General features: G+C 42.0%; 1 protein-coding gene across 4 annotated transcripts in view; it reads right to left on the bottom strand.

Moving 5' to 3' along the window:
• SCN10A (sodium voltage-gated channel alpha subunit 10) overlaps positions 1 to 25232 on the bottom strand; it is an 85300-nt gene that overhangs the window by 29164 nt on the left and 30904 nt on the right. For 3 of the 4 annotated variants that reach the window (XM_069473457.1, XM_069473456.1, XM_069473455.1), the window contains exons 11-14: positions 23416 to 23709; positions 20147 to 20258; positions 12675 to 12913; positions 9863 to 10036 (exon numbers count right to left, since the gene is read on the bottom strand). In XM_069473457.1, the coding sequence (XP_069329558.1) occupies positions 9863 to 10036; positions 12675 to 12913; positions 20147 to 20258; positions 23416 to 23709 (819 nt within the window). The remainder of the gene's footprint in view (positions 1 to 9862; positions 10037 to 12674; positions 12914 to 20146; positions 20259 to 23415; positions 23710 to 25232) is intronic. The other variant, XM_069473458.1, reaches the window with a different exon arrangement.

The raw sequence follows: 25232 nt of genomic DNA on the forward strand, positions 1-25232 counted from the left end.
ATTGCAAGTGTCTATGATTTCATGGACCCAGCATTCACATATTTATTTAACTGAGCAACAAACCTAACCCCCTCATTGCACGCCAGCCGCACAGGTGCACGGCACTGTGCTAGCCTATGAGGTGTATGAAGAAAGGTATCTGGGCTCCTTCATGGAACTAATGGCTTAGTTACTGAGACAAGACAAAGACTAAATGGAGTTTATTGTAAACCCAAATATTCTAAGTCCCACAAGAGAGCAAAAGCTCCATGCATAAAAACGTATAAACACTTAAAAATATATTTGTATGGTTTTCTAATTTGTTAGAAAGAAATATCTGGACTTGACTGTCAGTCCAATCAGCCGAAGTGTGTTTTTTGGAGCAACTGCTAAGAGCCAGGTGGTCTGGCTCAGGTACTGGGATGCCATGTTGAACAGAACAGTGCAGCAACAGTTTTATCACCCACCCAGCAGTGAGTAGCAAATCCAAGGGAGGTTTAATCCTCCTATGCAGTCAGTACCATATGCACCGCTCTATGTGATGGGGGTCAGGGGGGTCTATGTTCACCTAAGACCTAATCTGCAAGTTACTCTCCTCATACAAAAGCAGAGCTTAAAACACCTGTGAATTGGTCACAGAAACAGCTGATAAACACAAATAAAAACTGCCCATAGAAACTAGACCTCTTTTGTGGAGGGTATTGGGGGGATGCAAAATTTCTTTAACAACACAGTTAATAAGTCTCCATTTTCATAGTGAACTCTGAGCAAGAGCAGAAGCAGAGGCCGGTATCGGGCCTGACATGGGGTGACAGCCACCCACCGCACCACAAAGCCTTGGGGGCATGATTGGGGGCACGACTGGGGACAGTGAGGGGCACATGAACGTGCTCTCTGGCATCTGAGCACAAACAGTAGGCGTTGCCCCTTGCCTTAATCACACCTGGCTGATGGTTTCCACTGGCTCCTTAGTTGAGGGGGAGAGGAATTTATAAATTAATATTAGAGTCTCCTTATTTAATAGAGAGCCTTCTTAGACAGCAGTTTGTTGTCCATAACAAAGCTTACACTAAACTGGAAGCAAGTTGTGTACAATTCTCATTATAGGATATGAATTGAGTCATCTTCTATTTATTTTTTATTTTTTTGTCTTTGTAAAGGGCAAGAAAATAGGATCTCTCCACTTGCTGTTCCAGAGATTTCTGGGCTTGGGGACCCTACTCTTAGCTAGTCAGTCAACACACATTTGCACAGTGCCCGCTGCTGGCACTCAGCTGGCTCTTGCCGATGCCTAGAATGAGTGTCCAGGAGAGCGGCCCCACCTGCACTCATGCTCCCAGGTCCTTTGCCTCTGCCCCCAGCCACTTGCTTTCTGTAGTCTTTGCCCAGCTTAGCATTACATCTAAAGAATGTCTTCGTGTTGTTACATAATAATTTATAAATAATTACTTTTAGCAGTTGCTGAATATTCCTTCACATTTAACTAATTATTTCTCTAGTGAATCTCAGAATTAATATAAAAACTTCTATTTAGTGGGAAAAAAGACTGAAAGGAAATAAACCAAGTTGGTAACTGGATATATTTGGATAGAAACTGCCTTGAAGTCAATTTCTAATCTTAGAGTTGAACCTTACTATATTTTCAACTTCAGTGAGAATGCTTTACTTCTAGAATGGAATAAAAAGAAAGTCTAATATCTTTCCTCTACTGGGAGGTCACCACTTGGTGACGAAATGGGCTGTGCATTGTAAAATTTCAGAAGACGGGGTAACATGGCAGAGCATGTTGGATCCCCTTTGGGGCCCCCTTTCCATCATCTAAAAATGCTGGGTAATAAAATCTTAAGTGCACTGATGACCTGCCAATAAAGTAAGCAATTTTTCAGCCAAAAATTAAATAAATATGGGAATTCAGAGAGATAAATAGATTGCTGAAGCCAGCTTTTTCTCTGAACACATTTGCAAAATGGAATGACTCTAAGTGTAGTTTTTAATGGTCTCATGAGGTACGGGGAGCAGGAGACAGTCCAGGGCTTGCCCAAGGTAGTGAGTGTAACAGGAATTTCTCCCCATATTAAGACTAGATCCCAAAGAGCTATACCCTCCATGTAAAGAGAAACTAGGCAGAAGCCCAGGAGAACGCAAGGAAGCTTGCACGTCTCTGTGCTGGATACCAGGTAACGGGAGAAAGTTGACGCTGAGGATCTGGAACCACCAAGCGGTGCTCACACAGGATTTTAGCTGGAATTCACACTGTGTAGGTATCTTAAGCTGAGAATTTAATTTAGTACAATCGTACAAAGTGCCCTGCAGAAGTAAATGCCAATACTCTCTGGAGGAACCTGCCTTCATCCTAGGTCTCAAAGCATTCCCTCAAAACGTGCCTAAGAGTTGCACCAAACAAAACAAACAGACAGAAAGACAAAACCAGAAAGAACGAGGCACCAGGAGTGAGTGAAATCCAAGAGAAACCATACGTGTGGAAACAGCTATCCAGTGTCTCCAGATAATAAAGTTATTAGCCAGAGATAAGAGTATAATTAGAGATCATATACTTACAGAAGGAAAATAAAAACCTGAAGATATGTATAGAGAATAATAAACCATAAATAACAATAAGAAGTTTTACAAAAGAAACTTCTAGAAAAGAAAAATAAAATACTTAAAACTAAAAACTTTATGGAGGAGTTTCACATCTGATTTGACACAGTTTAGGAGAGAAATAGTGGGTTGAGGATATATCAGAAGAAATTATCCAGAATGCAGCCCAGAGAGACATAAGACGGAAAATATCAAAATGGTGTTAGAGACAGAGGACAGACTGGGAGAGTTTAACACACACCTAATCAAAGTCCAGAAGGAGAAGAAATAGGATGGAGTAAAGGCTATATTTGCCCCAGTAACTTCTGCAAACTTTCCAGAACTGAAGAAAATCACAAATCTATAGAGTTAAGAAGTCAATGAGTCCTAAGCACTATTAAAAAAAAAAAAAAAAAAAAAAAGAAGGAATCGACATCTAGACACACTGTAGTGAAATTGCAGAGCACTGAAGAGCAAGAGAAGATTTTAAAGCTTTTAAAGATTTTAAAGGAACAGCCATTCGTTTCTCTTGAGTAATGTAGAAATTGGTGTATTGCAAAGAGGTATTGGGGATTGCCGTCTCAAAGGCATCAAATGTGTGGCAGCAGCTTAGTGATCCTGTGGTGAACAAGGAAACTGATTAAGGTAAAGTGCTGATATGTGTTATTCAGTGGCAAAAGTATTGTTTGCAATGATTCTGGGGCAGAACATGAGCCTTAGGAACAAGCAGCCCTAGGGGAAGGGTTTGTAAAACCTTAGTATTGTGTGTAAGTTTATGTTCGTCAAGAGTACAAGAAATAGATAAGCCTAGGAAAGATTTTTCTGGTTTGTAAGAAATAAAAGGAAATAGAATCCAGAAATTTATAGCTTTGAAGATTTAGGCAAGTGTTCTGCTTCTAGATCCCGAACAGTAAGCGATGGGATTAAGTCTTCGAGCATTGAAGACCAGTTAAATATTCCAATGAAATGAAGCAACTCTTAGCCAAGATTATAGTAATGGTGCAGCCACTATTTCTCTCAAGCAAGAAAGGCAAGGGGAAAGGAAAGCAAAGAAATAAAGAGTTGAGAGCTTTTGTTAAAGAACACACTTTGCGTGAGTAGCACAAGAGAGGTCTGAAGCCATCTAAATTTTTTGAAGGAATTGTATTGTAAAACAAACCATCATCTCTAACTGAAAAAGGCTTTGACTGTTAAAATTTTAAAACAAACCTTGGATTTGCATTTTTCCACAAGGAGGAGGCAAAATGTGAAGGCTACACAGGCCTTCTTCAGATGTGGCAAAGTCACCTCTTGGAGTCTCACCTAGAGCTCCTGGCTTGCATCAGACTATGATATGAGTGAGAAATAAACATTTATTGGGTTAAGATACTGAGTTTGGGGGATTCTTTTGTACAACAGCTAGCATTATTTATCATTGATTAGTAAAAAAATGTTTTAAAACAAGATAAAATTAAAATACTTAGCACAAGAATAAGTTGGGGAGGGATAACTGAAATGAAAAGTTGTCCGGGAAGGTAAAGATTTTAGCTAACTTTTGACTTTAAGTTAACTATTTATGCTGTAATTTCTAAGGTAATTACTCACAGAATAAAAACAGAGTATTTAGTTTTCAAATTAGTAAAGGGGGAAAATTAGACAAGAAAAAAATAAACAATCCAATATAAATCAAGAGAGAGCAAGCACAAGAATGAGCACAGGTGAAACAAACAGAAAGCCTCAAATATAATGAGGGACACATATCCAAACATATCAGTATTCACCATAAAATGAGTAGACTAAATGCTTTGGCTAAAAGACAAAGATTGGATTGTCACAAATAAATAAGAATCCAAAATCTGATTGTATGTTATTTGCAAGAGACATACAAAAACCCTAAGGATACACGACTGTAAGTAAATTCATGAGTAAAAATATATACGGTGAATTCTAAACCAGAAGAAAGCAGGGTTATTTCATGAATATCAGGCAAAAGAGACCTTTTTCAGGCAAAAAAAACCATTTCTAAAGAAAAAGAAGGTCAATCTTAATGCTATAAATTTCACTTTTCTAGGAAGTTATAACAACTTAAAATATGTATAATTTTATACATAATATTATTAAATATGCATTTAATAATACAGCCCCAAGACAGAACCACAGGAGAAACAGACCACACTATAATCATAATAAGAGATATTTTTATACATCATCCTCTCAGTAATTGCTAGAACAAGCGGCAGACAATAATAAGCAAGGATATAGAATGTAAGTCCCATAAAATGAACTTTCTCTACCTACTAGTTATATACAGAGTATTGCACCCTACAACTGCAGAAGATACATTCTTTTCAAGTACATAGGAACTTTTTCAATATACGGTGCCAAAAGAAAACTATCAATACATTTCAAAGCATATGTTCTCTGACTATAATACAATTAAGCTAGAACTCAATGGGGTGAAGATAGCTAGAAATATCACATATGTTTTGAAATGAAAAACCATGCTTCTAATTAACCTTTGAGCCAAAGAATAAATAAAAGTCTAAATAAGGAAATATTTAGAAAAATAAGGAAATTCTACACATTAAAGTAGTTCTTAGAAGGAAATTGAAGTCTTAAATAAATATATTGGAAAATGAAATAGACTGAAAATTCCATCTTAAGGAGTAAAAAAAGAACAAACTATGTAGAATGGAGGATGTAATTAAGATAAGATGCACGGTTAATTAAAATAGTAAAACATCAATGACATAGAGAAGATCGACAGCTAAAAGTTGGTTCTTTGAAAAAACTAATTAAGTTAATGATCTTTGGCAAGACGGATGAGAAATGATGAGAGAAAGCACAAATCATTATTAATAAGGAGGAAAAAGGTGACATAAGTATAGGTGATATAGATTCTCAGAAGATAAAAGCATAGTATGCACAACTTTATGTCAATAAACTTAAAAGTTTAGATAAGAAGGAAAATTCTTAGAAAAATATAACTTACCAACATCAATTTGAAAAATAGAAGACCTGACTAGTTTTATAACCATTAAGGAAATTAAATCAGTAGTAAAAAACATTGACCTGCAGATGGCTTTACTAGTGAATTTCACCAAACCTAAAAGGAGCAAATAATTCTAATTTTACTTAAAGATAGGGTATAAATAGAAAAAGAGGAATATCTCTCAACTCTTCTTATAAAGATTAGCATAACCTTGATACCTTGATTTCAAAACCTGGCAAGGACAATGCAAGTAAAGAAAATTATGGGTCAAATATTACTTATCAATATGGATGCAAAAATGTTAAGCAAATTATTAGCAAACTGAGGCTTCAAATGTTTTAAAAATGCATCATAATCAAGTTGGATTGATTTATCTCAGGAATGCAAAGTTGATCTAACATTTGAAAATCAATTAATATAATTCACCACTTTAACAGATTAAAGGAGAAAATCATGTCATTATCTTAATACATGCAGAACTATTGTCTGATAAAATTAAATAACCATTCATGATAAATATTCTTAACAAAAGAGAACTTCTTAAACTGATAAAGGTTTTCTTTCTTTCTTTCTTTCTTCTTCTTCTTCTTTTTTTTTTTTTTTTTGATAAAGGTCTTTTTCTTTAAAAAAGCCTGCCGTAAGGCTTGGTGAAAATTTTGAAAGCATTCTCCTTGCCACCAAGAAAATGGTAAGGGTGCTTACTATTAATACTTCTTTTCAACGGTGTACTGGATATCCTCACTAGCACAGTAATGTAGTAAAAAGAACCAAATGGTATAACGATTAGAAGAGAAGAAACAAAACTCATTATTTGCACATGATATGACTGTGTTCAAAAATTTAAAACATTATATGAATAAATCATTAGAACTAATAACAGACATTTCTGCATACAAAAATATTAACTCTAAAAATGCTAGCCAAAAAAAGTTAGAAAAGGACATTTAAATAGATATGCAAGAATCCTTACGAGAAAATTATAAAAACTATGGAAAAATTATAAAACATTATTAAAAGGCTGAAATGAATGGAGAATATACTACCTTCACAGATCAGAAGACCACATAATGTGAAGGTTATATTTCTTCCCAAATTGACCTCTAGATTACAGTGATTCCAATGGAAAGAAACAACAGGTTTGTGTGTATGTGGGTATGTCATTTGGCAAGCTGATTCTCAAGTGAGTATGAAAGTGTGCAGGCCAATATATTCTTGAACAAAACAAGGTGGATGACTTTACTTCCAGACACAGACATATTCAAAGCTGCAATAATTAAGACTGTGCTATTAGTACAAGGATAGCCCAGTGGACTAATGGAACAGATGGAGCAAGGAAGAGAAGTGATGTCATTTTTTTTGGAGGAAGGAAAAGCAAGACGGAAGACATGGAATCTTCATTTCTTCCTTCCCTCCACCCTGTTTTCCTTCCTTCCATCCTTTAGTTGATCAACAAGTGTCTGTTGAGTTCCTACGTATGTGCTGGGCCTTGTGCTGAGTCCTTGGGATAGAATGGTAAAGAATGAAAATGTGGTTCTTGGCTTGTGGAATAGGAGGATAATTGTAAACTGTGAAAAACAGGTTAATTTTATGAGGTTTGGATATGTGGTTTGGGAGGTCCTCTCGAAGGAGGTGACATGTGAGTTCAACCCAGAGGTTGAGAGTAAGTGAGCTAAGTGAAGACGAGAGGAAAAGCATTCTAGGCAGAGTGAATAAATTTACAAAGGCTCAAATCCAGGAAAAGCTCTGTTATGTGTGAGGAAGAGGGAGGAGGCCTCTCTGGTTGGAGCAAAGTGGGCAAGAGGAGATTATTTGGAGAAATGGGCTGGGTCTGATTATGCAGAACTTTGTACACCATCATAAGGACTCTGGATTTTATTCTCAGAGCTGTGGGAAAGCATTGAAAAGTTACTTGTGACAAATGTACAGTCTAACATAAGATGCTGACAATAGGGGAAACTGTGTGTGTGTGAGTGTGCGTGTATGTGTGTGTCTGTGTCTGTGTGTGTGTTTTGTGGGGAGTGGGGGTTGGTATAGGAAAGCTCTCTGTACTATCTGCTCAAGTTCCCTGAAAATCTAAAACTGTTCTGAAAAATAAAGTCTGTTAATTAAAACCAAGAAACTGACCAGGGAAGCTGTGTGATTTTTCTCCAGTAATGCCCACAGCTCAAGTGCAAGCATGGCAGAGAGAAATATTTGACTTCAACTGTAGGCTAGGGTTCTGGCAAACACAAAAATGCAAAAAGGCAGAGGGGAAAGGTGATCGAGTTTGTTTTCAAGGCCATAATAATATCAGTGGACCATGACCTCTAAGCCAGGTCTGAGGGAAATGGAATAGACCCTAGGAAAGTGTGTGGTTGGTGGGTGTGGTTAGGGAGTTGTGAGTTGATCAGCATGCTAAGATCAGGAAGATGGGGATGGGGAGAGAGGTATGTGCCTGGAGAAGTCTGTAGGACCAGGTTGTGAAGTAAGCCTGCCTGGTTTTGATTGTCTGAGACTTTAGGCTTTGGAGGATAGAACAGAAATAGCATGCAGACCTTAAAACACCAAGCCTCTGTTTCCCCCAGTGTACCAAAAATGATCTTATTTTATTAGAAAACTAACTGTGGGCCCTGCCAGGGTGCAGGAGGTGTGGAATCTTGCTCCCTGGATGATTGTGCAGAGAGGTCTTACATTGGCCATCAGATTAGGTGCCTTGTCATCATTTTCTAGCTACTTAGAGAAACCTCCCCTTCTAAAAATGTGATTTAATTCTGATCTTCTAAAATTTCCAGGCTATGGATAGAGTCCTGAAGGCCCCCTCTGCCCTTCTCCCCCCTGGGTTGGTGAGGGCAGCATCAGCTTAGGCAGATGCCATCAGCTAGCAGTTCATGGCACAGATGTGTCTCGGGACATGCTTTAGAGTGTTTTATTAAAAAATTGAATTAGTAGTCAATATTAAAATATTCACATAAAAGTCTGGATTCCTGTTTTTTAATGAAAAATTGGAAACTCTGACAATAATGGACAGGCCACCTCTTTGGCATCAGTCACATTGGTTTCTATATACATCCCCCTCCCTGGAGTTGTGCACTGTGTTGGGTCTGCCTAGGTGGGACTGAGTTATCTCTGCCTGTTTACTGGGGGCAAATAGCCAGTGCCCAAGTCTCTTCTTCAGCCAGCTTGATTTCATTGCCTGTAGGCATTTGACTTTGCTGCCCCTAATCCAGTTAAACCAAGTCCAGGGGCTCACTGGCCCCTGAGTAGGGCCCCGAGCAGACATTCTGTCCTGGTGTCTCTCTGCTCCCCTGCACCACGTGACCTTCGACCTCTGGATTGCCCAACACTTGTCAGAACCTTTCAGCTGGCATTTGGTGAGACTGCTGGACACTGTCTCCTTCATTTTGTCACCTCTCTCCAAAGCTGGACACTGGGCTCCCAGTTGACGCTGGGAGAATCCTGAGGACAAGGGGTTTGTGCTAACTAACAAGTCATGACATTTCTTTAGGCCTCTTGCCGCCCCCCAAGAGTGGCAAGATGCCAGACTTCCTCCAGATGGCCTGGGGACTTGGGAGAGCCCAGAGACCCCAGACTCTCCTCCGGGGAATCTGACAGATTTGGCTGACAAATGTGGCTCTGACAAGAGGGTGGCCTGTAAGGCAATGGGGCACAGAGACTTGGATAGGGGAACTTCTCCTGTAGAGGGTGGTGTCCCGGAGCTGAGTTTGGAGAAGGGCCCGCATGGCATGTGAGGCTGGCTGGAGGCAGATTTTGGGGTGCGTGAGATGTTGGGGCTGTGATTTGGGGCACCAGGGGATCAGAGAATGATCTCATGGAGGCAGGAAGGAGCTGGGACTCTGCAGTCGGGCAACATGATCTGAGATACGAGTCTGTGGTTTGCTCGCTTGGCAGTGGGGAGACTCTGGGGTCATCCTTCAGCCATTCTGCCTCAGTTTTCCTCATCCACCCAGGGGGATATTAAAAGCAACTGTCTCTCTGGGTTGTTGTGAGCATAAAATGAGGTACACTGTATTGAGGGTTTAGCACTATGCCTGACACATTGTAAATGCTCAATAAATGTTAGCTGCTAAGGTTATTGCTCCCATTGTGATGCCCTAAGAGAACTTGGTGCAGATGAGGGGTCCAAGGCCCAGAGAGGTGAAGGCACGTCACCACTTTGTGTCAGTGAAAAGCTGGGACCAGAGACCCTAGTCTCCAGGCTCCCAGGAACTATGTCCTGCCTCCCTCCCACAAGGACTGGGGGGTGGGGCCCCCTAAGGACAGTGTCTGCTCCCAGGGGTGAGCTTCCCTGGATCTGGCTGGGAGTGTCCCCAGGTCACCAAGGGAAAACATTACCAAGCGGAAGGTCCGCAGCACAGACAGGCTCCCCTTCTTGACCACGCTCAGCTCCAGCAGGCTCACAGTGACGATGATGCAGTCAAAGATATTCCATTTCTTCTGGAAGTAATAGTAGGGATCAAAGGCAATGATTTTGAAGACCATTTCAGCAGTGAAAAATATGGTAAAGACCTGGGGATGGAAACAAGTTTTCATCACAGTGGGGTCTTTGGGGTCTGGGGCAATGACAAAAAGGGCGACAAGGAAATGTTTTGTTTGCAAAATAGCAAATCCTCTCATCTTGCTTTTGTTCATTTCCATATTATCTGTGGGCTCCTGAGGGTTGGTTATGGGAACAGTCAGTGTGACAGAATAGAGAAATTTCTGAACCAGTGCTTGGGGAATGTGCATTAGAACCCACACTTCCGTTTTTCCATGTGAGTGATGGTAAGAGTGGAGTAAGCAGACAGTCATTCAGATAATTATTATCGTATAATTGTGTCAATGATGCGTCAGTCTGGTTCAGTAGTTAAAAAGTATGGGTTGTGAGACAACACAGACCCAGATAAAAATCCCAGCTGAGCCACTCCCCAGCGTATGTAAGCTTGGACAAGTAATGCATCCTTCTGGTACCTCGATTTCTTCGTCTGTCTGATGGGCATAAAATGAGCTAATGCATGTGCAATTCTTAGCAAAGGGCCTGGCAGATGGTAACTCATTAATAATTAATAGTAATTAGCAAGAACAATACACATTGTCTCTAAGATTCTTTTCAGCTCTGAGTGTCTTTAGTTGTCACAAATAGGGCAGAATTCTGACATTGAGAGAGGCCAGGACCAGACTCAGGCCACACAGCAAACACAGGGAAGGGAGACAGGGGAGGAAGAAAGCAAAGACGGGAGTCAGGTGCTTCTCCTTCACATGCTGTCATCCGAGCCTCTCTCCAGCCTGGGAAACAGGCAGTTGCGTCCCTCCTAAGGTAACAGGCTGAGAGTTTAAGTGACTGGCCTAATGCCACCAGACAGCAGCTGTACGACTGAGAGCATCCGTGTTGAGCGCCCTCTGTAGGCAAGTTGGTGTGGTATGGTGGGGTGGGGGGTGGCGCTGAGGTCCTGCGTCTTCCAGAGACCTGGGTCAACCCTGACTCCACCCTCACCAGCTGTGCAACCTTGGGCAGAGTCCTTAACCTCTCTGAATCTTAGTGCTGGCTTCTGTGACGTGAGGGTGATGACCTCACAGTGCTGTTGTGGTGCCGAGGTAACATTCGCAAAGCACTGACTCATCACAGGTATGAGACACAGGCAACACATGCCTTTCTTTCTTTCTTTTTAAAAATGGCGCCGAGCTCTGACACTGGGAGAAAGGCCCTTTCTCTCTCCTGCCCCAGCTTTTCCAACTGTAAAATGAGGTTGTGGGCTCCAAGATCTTTTCCATAACGTCCTCTGTGGTCCAGGCTGACTTCTTAGAAGTATTTTCCTCTATTTCCACTTTCCCTTTTCATATCAACTTTAAATAGAATGTGACCTCTTAGCCTAGGTGCTGCCAAAACGTAAGACATACTGATTCCACAGTGTTCTGGAACCTACTGCTGTCCCTTTCACACCGGTAGGTTATGGGGGAGGGCAGGTTTCTAGGGAAAAGTAGTCAAATTTCCTCCAGGACCCCTCACTACCTAAGCCTGCAGCTAGAAGGAGCTGGGCAGGAAAGCTGGGTGGTCCTGGGAGACCAGACAGGTCACCTCCAGTGCAGTGCACCCTGCTGCGGTGGAGGTGAAGGCAGGACCCTGATCCTTCTTAGCCTCTGCTTATCATGTGTGTGTATGCGTGCACACACACGCACACACACACACACTCACACACATAACATAGCAGGTTCTGTGAGGTGGTTTAGCTTAGGGGTTAAGAAGTGTGGGCTTGGGAGCCAGTCTGTCCGCTTCAAATCCTGGTGCTGTCACTTACTCACCTGTATGATCTTGGACAAATTATTTAGCCTTCTGTGTCTCAGTTTTCTCATCTGTGAAAGGGGATAATACTAGTACCTACCATATAGGGTTGTTATGAGAATAAAATTAGATAATCCGTGGGAAGCATCTAAGACCATGTCCGGCCTTGAGTAAGTATTCAAATAAAATTGGCTAATGTTATTCCTGCGGATGGGGCAAGGTTGGGGGCAGTTGCTCTCCCTCTGAGTCAGACACTTTTTTCAGCATGTAATGAAATCCAGTATGGACTGTATCTTGTTAAAAGTAAGTAATACTAACAAATAATGGAGGCAAATTTAAAGTAGCATCATGTCTAAACTAGATGCAAAAGAAAAGTTCTGACTCCCTGATGCTTTTGTTACAACTGCAGACATGGTGCCATGTTCCCTCCCTTCCACTATCTTCCCCTTCCTTCCCCCACTCTTTCTGTACTTAAGTGACAGCGCTGAAAATCATGGCCACTGTTAATTGCAGTAATAAAAGTAATTAAGCTTGGAGGAAGCTTACAAATCCATAGATTATCTTTAGATGGGAAAGTGACATTTATCCTCATTTCAAGGCAAAGGCAACTGAGACCCAGAGAATTCAAGTGGCTGTCCTCTGTTCTGCAAAGAGCACCGAGCTGCCTGTGGTTCAGGGCTCCTCAGTCCACTTTCCTGTGCTTTTTCATCCCAAAACAATTTCCAACAGCTCAGCCTGTGTCTTTCAGACTTGACCCCCTGAACCCAGTGTCCACACATCTCCCACACTGCTGCTCTGCTCTCAGCTAGCTAGCTCAACACACCGACAAATGAGGGCATGCCCCACCCCCCAAAATGCCCAGCCATGACAGTGCGGCAGAGCACTCACAATGTTGCCTGTCTGGAGCATGGCTTCAAAGGCGGGGCTCATGCCATGGTGTTCCATGGCCATGAAGACTGTGTTCACCACGATGCACAGGGTGATGGTGAGCTCCGTAAAGGGGTCCGTCACAAGCTCAAAGAGAATTGTCTTTAGCTTCACCCATGTGGGGCAGCACTCCCAGATCAGATACTTCTGAGCCAAGCTGGTCAAGCAGGGTGGGCACCTCTGTTCAGACTCCTCGAGTTCTGCATTACAAGGGTGGTCAATGACAGCTGTCAGCCATGTGTCACCTTGGACTCCCATCCCGTGGTCATCCCCTAGACCTTGTTCTTAATAATAACTACCATCTCCAACGTCTTGATTTCAGCCCTCCCTCTCCACGGTTACCATTTCCTACTTTTTTTTTTTTTTTTTTTGTTTTTTTTTTGTTTTTTTTTTTTTTTTTGAGACAGAGTCTCACTCTGTTGCCCGGGCTAGAGTGAGTGCCGTGGCGTCAGCCTAGCTCACAGCAACCTCAAACTCCTGGGCTCAAGCGATCCTCTTGCCTCAGCCTCCCGAGTAGCTGGGACTACAGGCATGCGCCACCATGCCCGGCTAATTTTTTCTATATATATTTTTAGCTGTCCATATAATTTCTTTCTATTTTTAGTAGAGATGGGGTCTCGCTCTTGCTCAGGCTGGTCTCGAACTCCTGAGCTCAAACGATCCGCCCACCTCGGCCTCCCAGAGTGCTAGGATTACAGGCGTGAGCCACCGCGCCCGGCCCATTTCCTACTTTTGAGCTCCTTTAGTCCTGCCACTCCAATCTAATCTCTGTCCCCATCCAGTCCTTCAAACCACTGACCTTACACATTTTTACTGCCCATTACCTGTGTCATGTCCTTACTTCATCTTCTTCCTCCCACTAAGTTTCCAACATGTCTGCAAGTCCACCCCACATTCTGTCTTCGTGTTCCTCACAGTGCCTGAGTTGGCCGACCCCTCCCACTGTGTGGGGCCCCTTCCTCCTCATCTACTCAAGGCCTGTATCATCTCCTTCTCTCCCTTCCAGACCGTTCCCATCAGCATGTAAACATGCTTTAATTATATCTCAATTTTGAAAAAGGTCTTCCTGGACCCCATGTTCTCCTCCATCTATTGTTCCCTCAACAGCGAAATACTTTGTAAGAGTTTTCTACGCTTAACCTTCTTCACTTTTTCACCTCCTCTTTTCCTCTCTGCAGCCCCTGGCATCTGGCTTTTACCCTTTCTAAATGCAAATCATCTATTTGCAGCCCTCACCTTATTCTGCCTCTCTCTGATAGCATTTGACAGTTCAGAATGCTCTCTTTGAAACCAGAGTCCATCCGGCCCATAGGACACCATGATGTTTTGTTTTTCTCCTGTATCAGTGCCTGCTTCCTCTCAGTTTCTCTTTCTGTCTCCCTCTTCCTTTCTTGTCTCTAAATGTTGGAGAGCTCAAGCATTCTCACTGTGGTCTCTCTTTTTTCTCTCTCTCTAGGTAATACCACTGAACCCCATGGCCTTAAAAAACCATCTGTATGCATTCCCCCCAAATTGTATTTCCAGTTTCTGATCTAGTCCTTGAGCACCGGGCTCATCTCTCTTGCTGCCTACATTAAATCTCCACCTGGATGTGTACCTGGGGCCACTCTATGAAGGACAATTTCATAGCTTTGGATTTATCTATAAATTCCACTGCAAGACATGCATCTTGTAGATATATATCAGTCCATGTGGGCAAAGAAATATGATGTCCATTGTTTACAATAATAATAAAAAAGAAACAACTGGTAAAGTACATTATGAAAAAGAATGAGGCAGATTTATTTGTGGTGATGTAGAAAAGTGTGTGTCTGTGTGTGTGTGTGTGAGTGCTTACATATGCACAGAATATGGCATGCAGAATACAAGAGAAACTGGAGGGGATGCATCTGGAAATAGGGGAGGGAGCAGGGAGGGTCTTTAGTACATACACATTTGTAGTGTTTAAATTTCTTTTTACCATATGCATTTTTTAAAATTAGCTTGCAGAAATAATCACATGCTCTCAAATTTTGCTAACAGTCCCCTTTCCCCATAGGTGATTAAAAAAATTTGTATATGGTCAAATTTATCCATGGTTTTCTTTGCTTTCTTATGCTTATATCTTGCATATGAAGGGTTTCTCACTGCAAGGCTTGAGAAATACCTATGCATGTTTTCTTTTCTTCTGCAGCTTCACTTTTTACATTTAAAACTTAAACTTTGATGCATTTGGAGTTTATTTTGGATAAGGAGTAAGATATTGATCAAGTTCATTTTTTCCTATCTCTGGTTACTTATACCAACATTACTTATTGAATACTCTCTCATTTCCCCAAGGATGTGAAATGCCATTTTGTCATAAGTTGTTTCCATATATGTCCATATATTTTCATATACATGTGTCCATTTCTCTTCCACAGATCAGACTATTTTTTTTTTTTTTTTTTACTATTGTGCTGTTTCAATTACTTACTGTGGATTTTGGAAACTACAGATGTCAAAACTGGGAAAGCATAGTTCTCTGAAGAAGTTGGCACACCAGGGAGCGAAATCAATAATCTCTAGGTGGAACCAAGGAAAGAGCTTCCCTAGACCCATTTTTGGCACTAGAGAGAAGCATAGGAAGTAGTGCTGAATGAGGAAGCTTGTAGACATGCCATTTTGGCAGGAGGCAGTCTGTCTGTGAGGCACCATGGGAGAAGAGGCTCAGCTTGGTAAGCAGCCTCAACACTGCTGATCTTGATTAACTGGGCAGATACAGAGGCTAAGAGTATCACACATGCTAGCTTGAAACATGATTATGCCTCCCTCAAAAGAATCTGCTGTAAAAAGTTGATCCAGAAAGAACTTCCCTCCCTTCTTCCTGTTACAATTAAAGAGGTGCCTCTCCTGTTAACGATCAATGTCTCCATTTGTGCATCCTCTCCTGCCACTGCAGGAATCTGTTGAATAGTCACTCTCTTTTCATAATCTTCGATCTTGCCCATTCTCCCGGGGGTCCTTTCCATTAGCATGTAAATATGCTGAAAACAAACAAAAACCCCTAAACCACACAAACAAAAAAATCTTTTAATTCTACCTATTCTCTAGTGTCATCTTACTATCTCCTTCCCCTTATAGGTAAATGTCTTGAAAATGTTGTATATATACAATATCTGCATTTCCTCATCTCTCATACATTCTTCAAGCCCCTTCAGTATGGCCTCTTCCTATCCCCCTACTCCCCCAGTCCTCTTTTGCTCAGTTAACCAAAGACATTCCTGTGACTAAAGCCCCTAGATACTTTTCAAGCTTTGTTTTACAGGACCTTTCTATAGCATTGTCTCTCTTGGCCTTTCTATTCTTCCTGAAGAAATTTAGACTCTTGGCTCTGCCTTGTATTTTCCTGGTTCTTCTCCCATTTCTATGCATTCCTTGTCAGTCTCCTCTGCTGGCTCCACCTCTTCTCCTCAAACAGTAGACATTGTAGTTTCTTAGACCTCTGTCCCGGGCCTTCTTCCCTTCTTACTTGATCCCTTCTATGCCATCCTATCCACTTGCACCTTTTCAAAATTACCGTCTATATTCAAACTGCTTTCAAATACATATCTCTGGACCATCCTTGTCCCTAAGTCCTAGATCCATTTATTATAAAGCCAACTTCCTAGTGGACATCTCTACCTGGATGTTCCAAGGGCACCTGAGACTCAATATGTCCCAGACTCAGTTCATATCTTCCCTTTTCATCTTTCCCCAGTGAAGCCCCTGCTCCCCCAAGTGCTCCCTTTATGAGTTGCTGCACTTGTATGCCTTTAGTTGCTTATAGCAGACCATATGCATCATCAGGTCCTAAAACTTTTGCCCCTTAGGTAGCTCTCAAATCCTTCCACTTCCCATCATACCCATGGCCACTACCACAGAGTCCAGGCGCTGCCATCTCTCACCTGGTTTCCTCCTAACTGGTTTCCCTGCCAACGCACCTCTTGTCTTAATTCCATTCTTTGTAACTATTCAGAATAACCTTTATAAAATGCAAATGTAGCTCCCCTGACTCCAATCCTTTAATGGCACCTCAGTCTCTTAGGATGAAGACCCACATCCTCAATGTGGTCTAGGAGGTTCTTTGGATCTAGACCCAGCTCATGTCTTTAGCCTTATTTTGAGCCCTTCTCCTTGCTCTCTAAGCTACATCAGGCTTTTTCATTCCTTCAAATACTATGCTCTCTTCTGCTTCAGGAACTTTGCAGTCCTTTTAGCCCCAGGCTAAACTTTCTGTATCTCCCTTACCATCCCACACTTCCCTTTTAAGAAAGAACTCAGCACTCCAGTAATGACTTGTCCATTTCCTTCTCTCCTGCTAAGCATGAGGGCAGAGACTCAGTTGTGCTCGCTACCGTGATCCTGCTTCTGGTCTTCTGGTTTGGACAATTGTCGAATCTCAGTTTTTATGCCAAGCATATAGATAGTTCACATGCCTTGAGCTCAGTGAATTGCCAAGGTCATACTGGCTCAGGCACAATCACTTTCAAAGAGGTGGCCTTTGTGAATTCTACCACAACTCTGACAGCATGAAGCATGCTTAATGTATCCCATGGATATAATGGATATAACATCCAACCAGAGAATATTATTAAATATGTGCCTTATGCTAAGAAAACCTGGACCTCTTTAACCTAACCTAAGGTCACTTTTACCTAGGTTTTCTTTAAAATGTCATTGTTCCTCCTGCCTTTCCTAGTCTACTCTTCCCTAGGCCTGAGGGGAAGTCTGTCCTAACCCAAGATATCTAACTATTCCTTATTTTCTTCCTTTTTATCAGTTCACATCATTTTAAATTAGCATCACTCTCCAAATATCATCTCTGTGCATCACATTCATTCACCATTAATTCAACAAATATTTGTTTAGTGCCTACTGTGTGCCATGCATTGATTGCTCTTCTAGGTACTGCAGATCCAGCTGTGAGCAAAACAGACATTTTTCTGCCCTCACGGAGCTTACAATCTAGTGAACAATAATGGCCAACATGTCATAAGTATTTACTATGTGCCAGTCATGGTTCTAAGCATTTTGCTTGACCTAATTCATTTAATTCTTGCAAGATTCTATAAACTCAGTATATTTTCACTACTTTATAGTGAGAAACCTGAGGCACAGAGAAGTTAGTGGAGCTCCAAGGTCACACAGATTACCACAAATGGTGGAGCTGGGATGCAAACCCAGGCAGGTGGGCTCCAGAACAGTGTCTGAGCTCCTGCCTCTGTTGCCTCTCACTCACCCCAAGAACTTCTTTGGCCTTACTTACATTGGGATGTGTGTAGGACACATATTTTTCTCATTTCTATTTTATTCTTGCAAAATGCATTGTATTTGCTGCTTACACCTGTGGAACTCTCTCCCTACAAGGCTCATTCCCTTGCTTCATTCAGATTATTTCTGGTCTCCTTAGAGAGAATGGCCTTCCACAATCCCCTTACCTAAAATAACCCCTTTTAAAACACCCAACTCTTCATCTCCTTTCCTACTTTGTTTTTACCCCCACTTCTCATAACCAGCTGAATATTTATTTGTGTTTATCATCTGTGGCCCCCCTCGTGCTAGGAAGTGGATTCTGTGAGAGTGGGCTTATATCATCTTCAGCCCTGAATCCCCAGCACCTGGAACAATGCCACACACATAACAGCTGCTCAACAAATGTTTGTTGATAAGTGAATAAATGAAAAAAGAGGGAAGGAGGAAGCTTAACAGTTTTGGAGAATAAATGAAAAAAGCAAACCATATTTAACATTTGCTGTTTGATGACTAATAGCAAAAAAAAAAAAAAAAAAAAAAAGAAAAAGAGAAAAAAATCCAAGGAACTTACCTGGCCAATAAAAAAAATTGTGGACATAGCAGCTTGGTGAAATTTTATGCAGCCATGAAAAAATGTTAAGAGTGCAGATGCTAATACAATGAAAAGTGATTATTAAATAATTATCAATGAGGAAAAATGATACGAGAGAGTCGGTACATACTGCTGTTGAGAAATGGGTACACACTTCTCAAAACACAAACTCAGGTATGCAAAAAATGTAACTTAAGGGTGTTTTTCCCCCCATAGTTGAATTCAGTTTATACTTCAGGTCCCCAACATGGGAACTTTCTTTCGGTTAATTCAATGCTTGATATTATTTCATTATCTGAGGTGGTATCTGAGTTTTGCAGGGCTCAAGGCTGGTGGAGGGCCCTTAGCCATCTCTAAGTGTATTTTACTTGAGTTACAGTTCCCCTCCGGTCTCTGGTTGGAGAGTCTGTGAAGGTGGCTCCACCTCTTGGCCTCTCCAGATTCCCTTTTTGGCTCTTACTTGTTTCCTTCCATGCCCTTCACTGGGGTGAGGTCATCACCCAGCTACCCTGCTGCCATCATGGAGCCACAGGTTCTCTCTCAGGCTGCCTCGGAGGTTCTCTACCCAGCTGCGTTACCAGCCAGCTCTACTCTACAGCTCTGTGCCGTGCTGGGCATGCGAGTCTCCCTCTAAGACTCGCCACCTCTAGCTTCACCTAAAAAGTAAAGCACAGATTGGCTGCTTTCAAATCCTTCAAACATTTTTTGGGTCTCTATTGTTTATCACAACTTTCTCTCAAATGAAGACTCAGCCCAGAGTAGGGAGGAAAGCACTCAGGGCCCCGTCTCAGGAAACATTATCATCTAAGTTCCCATATCTTTCTTCTATCCCAGCACAATTTGATTTGTCTAGGGGAGAGAGAGAACTGGGTATAACTAAAGTCCTATTCTCCATACCCTGAGGCAAAGGATTAAAAGGATTAAAGGCTGGATTAGAACAGGCCTCGTGCTCAGGGTGAGGAGGATGCACTCATGCTCTCTGGGAACTTGTGTGGACAGGTGGCCATGACCCATTGCTACTCTCTTCCTCTACTCCTTGGCTTGGAACTTAGAATCAGCCCTGGGGAGATTGAGTGGATTCCTCCTTAATTGGCAGAACCCTGAATGGACAACGATTTAGTTAGATTGACTAATTCATTTACTTCAACTCTCTTGCAGTGTTCATCATAATGGGGGCTTGAGACAGAAATTAAGTTACAGCTGTGAAAGTTACAGCCATGAAAAGTGTCAGGACAAATTTGTCATGTTAGAAAATTAAAGATGGTTAAATTTCTTGCATACCTGAGAAGTGGTCTGAAATTCTCTGGTGACCACCAGATCACTTTTAAAAATCTAGTTTTGTAAATACATACAAAGCAGATGAATTAGGGAATTTCATTCTTTGGATTCTACTGTTTTTGAAAAGTTATGCACATAAAAAACCACATTGATTAAGGACAATGGGTTCTAGGGCATAAGAAGGAGGAATGTTTAGGATGCCAGGACACAGATATGGGCCCATTGACACAGGTTAGGTGCACTCCTTTTGCTGTTCACACAGGGACTCCCAATGTCACAGTGGGTGGACATTCCAATGAGCAGCACTTACCCTCAAGGACGGAGGTTATGATACTGACAACACTCATTGCCCTTTGGGCTCGGAAAGGTTCATTCAAATATTCTGCTGACAAGAAAGTCTTCTTCTGTCCTGCATCGAATGCCTGCTGAGACACAAACAGAGTCAAGACACTCCCCTAACCTGAAATCTTCAGTGGCAAAGACAGATCATTCAGTCTCGTATTGGCCAGTCTCATACATAGTCATGTGTCACTTAACAATGGAATATGTTCTGAGAAATGCATCATTAGGTGATTTTGTTGTTGTGTGAACATCACAGAGTGTCCTTACACAAACCTAGATGATATAGCCTACTATATATCTAGGCTGTACAGTATAGTCTATTGCTCCTAGGCCATAAACTTGTACAGCAGGTTAATGTACTGAATATTATAGGCAATTGTAACACAATGGTAAGTATTTGTGTATCCAAACATATCTAAACATAGACAAGGTACAGCAAAAATACAGTATTATAATCTTATGGGATCACCATCGTCTATGTGGCCCATTATTGAAATGTCATTAGTGGCTCATGACTATAATTGTGAGGTTCCCAGTAAAGCCACGTTCCTCTGCATTCAGGCTTAGAGAAACAGTGCCAGTGCTTGAACTTGGGGTAAGAGCTCAGGCATGAGGACCAGAACATACATAGAGTTAGGGTGGAACCAGAGCCCAGGTTGGCAGCTAACAGGGTGACGTAGGCTCACCTGAGGCTCTGCAAACGCCAGGACAGAGCCTGGGCACCAGGGTGGGGATAGGGTTGCCTCAAGGTTCTCTGGGGTTTCTACCAAAGGTAGGTGAAATCTGTAGGAGCAGTGTGCCAGGCAGTCATTATAAGACTGACTCTGGGCAGTGCGTGTGATGTCTACATAGAGTTCCTACTCCACAATGAACTTCCTGACCTCCCGCCCATTTTCTTCCCCAACATACAACCCAAATCCAGTTCCACACAGTCTTTCTTTCTTCAGAGAACATTTGTGTGTCTTGATTGTTCAGTTGTTACTTGTCTGCAATAGACAAAATATTTGTCTCCTACCGAAAATTTATATATTGAAATCCTAACTGACAGTGTGATGTTATTTGGAGGTGGGGCCTTGGGGAGGTGGTTAGGTCATGAAGGTGGGGCCTTGATGAATGGGATTAGTGTCCTTATAAAAGAGACCCCAGAGAGCTCCCTTGCCTCTTCCACCATGTGTAGACACAGTGAGACAATGCCATCTATGAACCAGGATGTGGGCCCACACCAGACACTGAATCTACAGAGGTCTTGATCTTAAAATTCTCAGCCTCCAGAACTGAGAAATAAATTTATGCTGTTTGTAAGTCAGCCAGGCCATGGTATTCTGTTATAGGAGCCTGAACAGACTAAAACACTGTTTGACACAATCTTTTTGACCCTTCCTTCTTTGGACCTTCACTGGAGTTCTGTCTGGGTTCTAAGCCAGGCCCTTAACTATAGTCACACACATATCCTGGACTTAGGGAGTCCAAGGCCCACAGCAGCTGATTCAGCACTGCACAAACCATTGAGTACAAATTCAACAAGCATTTATTGAGTACCTACCAACAGTGAAGCTCCTAGGTATACAGTACACAATGAATATAAAGAAATTTTCCAAACATGAGGACTCAGCAAATTATACTAGTAGCTATTACACTATTTATTTATTTGTCAGACATGTATAAAACTGTAAGTACTTTATTATTTCATTTAACCATTCTGATAATTAGAAATCTTTTTATAAGTTGAGACAAGGAGGCTTGGAGAATTCAAGGGACTTGCTAAAGGTGACTCAGTTGGCAAATGGAATAGCTGGGCCTGAAACCCTGGTCCATGCAACATGGAAGGGCTTAAAGAGCTAATCTTTCAGTAGCATAATTTAACTAGAATGAATCAAGCTCAGAATATCTAGACATGTGATAATCTCAGGAATAGAAGAAAAGGGTGAGGGGCCTCTCACAAGAGAGGCACAAAATGCTTCCAATGAGGCACCTCCCAGAGAGCCCTGCAGGCTGGCTTTGACTTTAGGAATCTCTTTTGGTGATTCTCTATTTGCCCATGAGACTTTCTTTCTACCTTCTCTGCCCTGCTCTGCACCCTGTACAAAATGCATCACTCCCAGCCTCTGGTTCCAGTCAAGTTTGGCCAATGGGAGGTGCAGACAGGACATCAGAGAATGGAAGCAGAGACAAGTCAAGCATTTATCCCTTGGCTTCTTCCCCACTGGGTCATGGCTGGGGAGTAGATGTTCTCCTTTGCCTAAGGCCACAAGGTCTATCAGGAAGCCTCTGACACATCGCTCCAGCTCCTGCTGCATTCTGATTCTGGTCCTTCGCTTTACCCCTGCAGCATATGTGTATCACAGCTCCCTACTGTTGCTAGTTTCTAGGTGATTCACTGTCCCTTATTAGTTCCCTGAGCCCAGCCCGCACCTCTGTAAATATTTCACTAACCTCTCTCCACTTGCCTATTGGAGCGGTTCATCTGTTTCTTGCTGAGACCTTGAATAACATGGCATCAAATCAAGGCAACTCCATAGGACTTATCTGAGTCAGTAGAACCATATATTGTTCTCTTTACAATTCTTTTTGCAAATTTCTCTGTATCCCTGGCTATCCAGAGAGGGCAAATGAAAAACTCTAGAAGCATCATTTATGGAAACAGGAGGGAGAGCTCAAGTTAAATCATAGCTCCCAATCCAATGAGGAGTCCCTGTTTTTCCATTGTACTCTGTAATTATCCTATTAATGAGTGCTGGCCAGTTAGTCACAGTTGCCTAATTTATACATTTGTCAAGCTATTTCTTCTTTGACTAAAGCATGGGTGACTTTGCTTCTACTAAGATCTGTCCTGAGAACCTCTCAGAATTTTTCTGGGTCCCATTTGCCCAGCCTAGGGTGGTTTGCACAGAATTACAGGCAGGAATAGAAGGCTTTCAGTTTTTCTCATACTCATCTAGGGAGCAAAAAGTCCCATTTCTAAAGCTGTGACGAGGAGTGGGGACAGGAAAACACTGAGAAGAATATGGGGTCAAATGCAGAATAATCTGTATCCCTGTATTGCCGGTCAATACCTGAGGTCAACCCAATCTTTCTCTCTGGGTCTCACCTGCCCTGTCTGTAAAACTGGGTAGGTTGGGAAGTGTTGGACAGAATGCTGGCTAAAGAGCCTTTCCATTGATGACACTCAGGGCTTCTTGGCCCATGGCCTGTAGCTGGAAGGCAGCCCGAAAAAATCTGGAGAATTCACAAACTCACCGAGACTTCAGTGGCTCCAGGGACAAGCTCACTAGTGGGCAATGGGGGATGTCCATCTACTCCATGCCTGGAGCCAGAGTTGGGGGGTTGAGGCAGTGGGCTCCTAGGGTGAGGGCCTTGCTGGCCAGCACCCCCACCCAGCAGCAGGGAGCCTCGATGGCTTTCATGGTCTCCAGGAAAGACTCCATCATCTGTGACTCCATCGGGGAGTGAGATATCTTGTCCAGGGGCCCGGAAATGGAACACACTGCCATGGCTAGCCCGGCGTCTTCCAGAGGTGAGGCCTAGGAAAGACTGGGAATTGCCCCAAAGGAAGAGGAAAGATGGTAAGTTAGAATCTAGTCCTCTGCCAAATCTAGAGCTCAACACTTCCCTCCACCCAGCTCCATTTCCCTGCCCTTATTCTCATGACCTTCCAGTAACTAGATAAAGGCACAGATCTAAGGGATATTTTAGGTAGACATGGGAAGGGAACAGGGGAAAGGAGATTCTAGACTGATCTGGTGAAAGGCCAAGAGAGAGGAGAGATTACTGAGTGCATAAGTTCACCTTGGCCTTAGATCATCATGGCCAAGAATGTGTCAAAGGACAGCCTTGTCACCTGGATGGATCAGCTGTTTGCCAGCCTTAGGACATGGGCTACACAAATCTGTCCTAAGTTCCCTTCTCCACATGCAAAGTTGTGACCTAAGGAGACTATTATGCATACCAGTACTGGAACAAACTTGGTGAGTGGTTGTTGAATGAATGAGTGCACTTCATTGTCTGAAAAATTAGGTTGTACAATTCATTAAATCCAGTCTGTATGAATGTGAGAGTTTGTGTTGCAAAAAAGGAGACAAGAGCTTTACAGTGTAAAGCTTCCAGGATCCCTCAAGGCAAATTTTAAATGGTCAACAATGGAAAAATTGAAGAAAGAGTTGCAGCCTAATTTCTTGGAAGAATAATGCTGTTCCTCCAAATCAATGAACATTTCCCATCAAAATCTTCCATTGAGGGAACTGTGTGGCTTACAGTTGCCAGAGAAAAAGAGCTAATTCATAGGCCCAGAGCCCTGAAAGAGTTAGTGTGCTGGGTTAGCGAATTCCCATGACCACTGTAACAAGCGGTCAATTCTTTAACAAGCCATCAATTCTGTCCTTAGGTCATGTATAGTATTTCTAAAATCTAAACATTGACTTCATACCAAACTCTGATTGTACCGTTTGACTCCTCCCCTCCTTAATTCTTTTTATTTACTAAAGTATGAAAGTGGAGTGTCTTGCTAATCCTTACTTATCCACTTACACTACAGAACTGAAGTTTCTTTTCTTGATGATTTAAAGCCCAATCCTGTTTTGTAATAATTATTGCAAGTCTAGTATTATTAACAGAGCACTCTTTGTCTAGAATACATGTCCAAGGACTAAAGAACTCATAGAAATCTATTATACAAGTCCTTCCAACTTTTGAAGCAAAGGAGCAGAAATGACAAATACATATTAAAGATGAAGACACTGAGTTATTTTCACTTGGACACCAGGTAAACCCATGAAGAAAATGGAAAGAAAATGTTGGTACCATATTTAAAAGCCAGTGCCTCCTTGGACACCAATTGTTTTCAGAATTAACCTATTTGACAAATGATGGGCAATGTCCTCTGAGTCTAGGCATTTGAGTTACCTTAAAATGCATCATCCAAGAAAGCCAGCTGGTCTCCTGTGGGTTCCCGGAAACTCTGCTATGTCTCTTCTATATCTTACCCCCAACCTTTATCTCATTGCTATTGGTCAGAAAATGGTTTTATATAAAAACTGCCTAAGGTCTATCTACCAGAT

The sequence above is a fragment of the Eulemur rufifrons genome, chromosome 7, assembly GCF_041146395.1.
Source record: "Eulemur rufifrons isolate Redbay chromosome 7, OSU_ERuf_1, whole genome shotgun sequence".
NCBI lineage: Eukaryota > Metazoa > Chordata > Mammalia > Primates > Lemuridae > Eulemur > Eulemur rufifrons.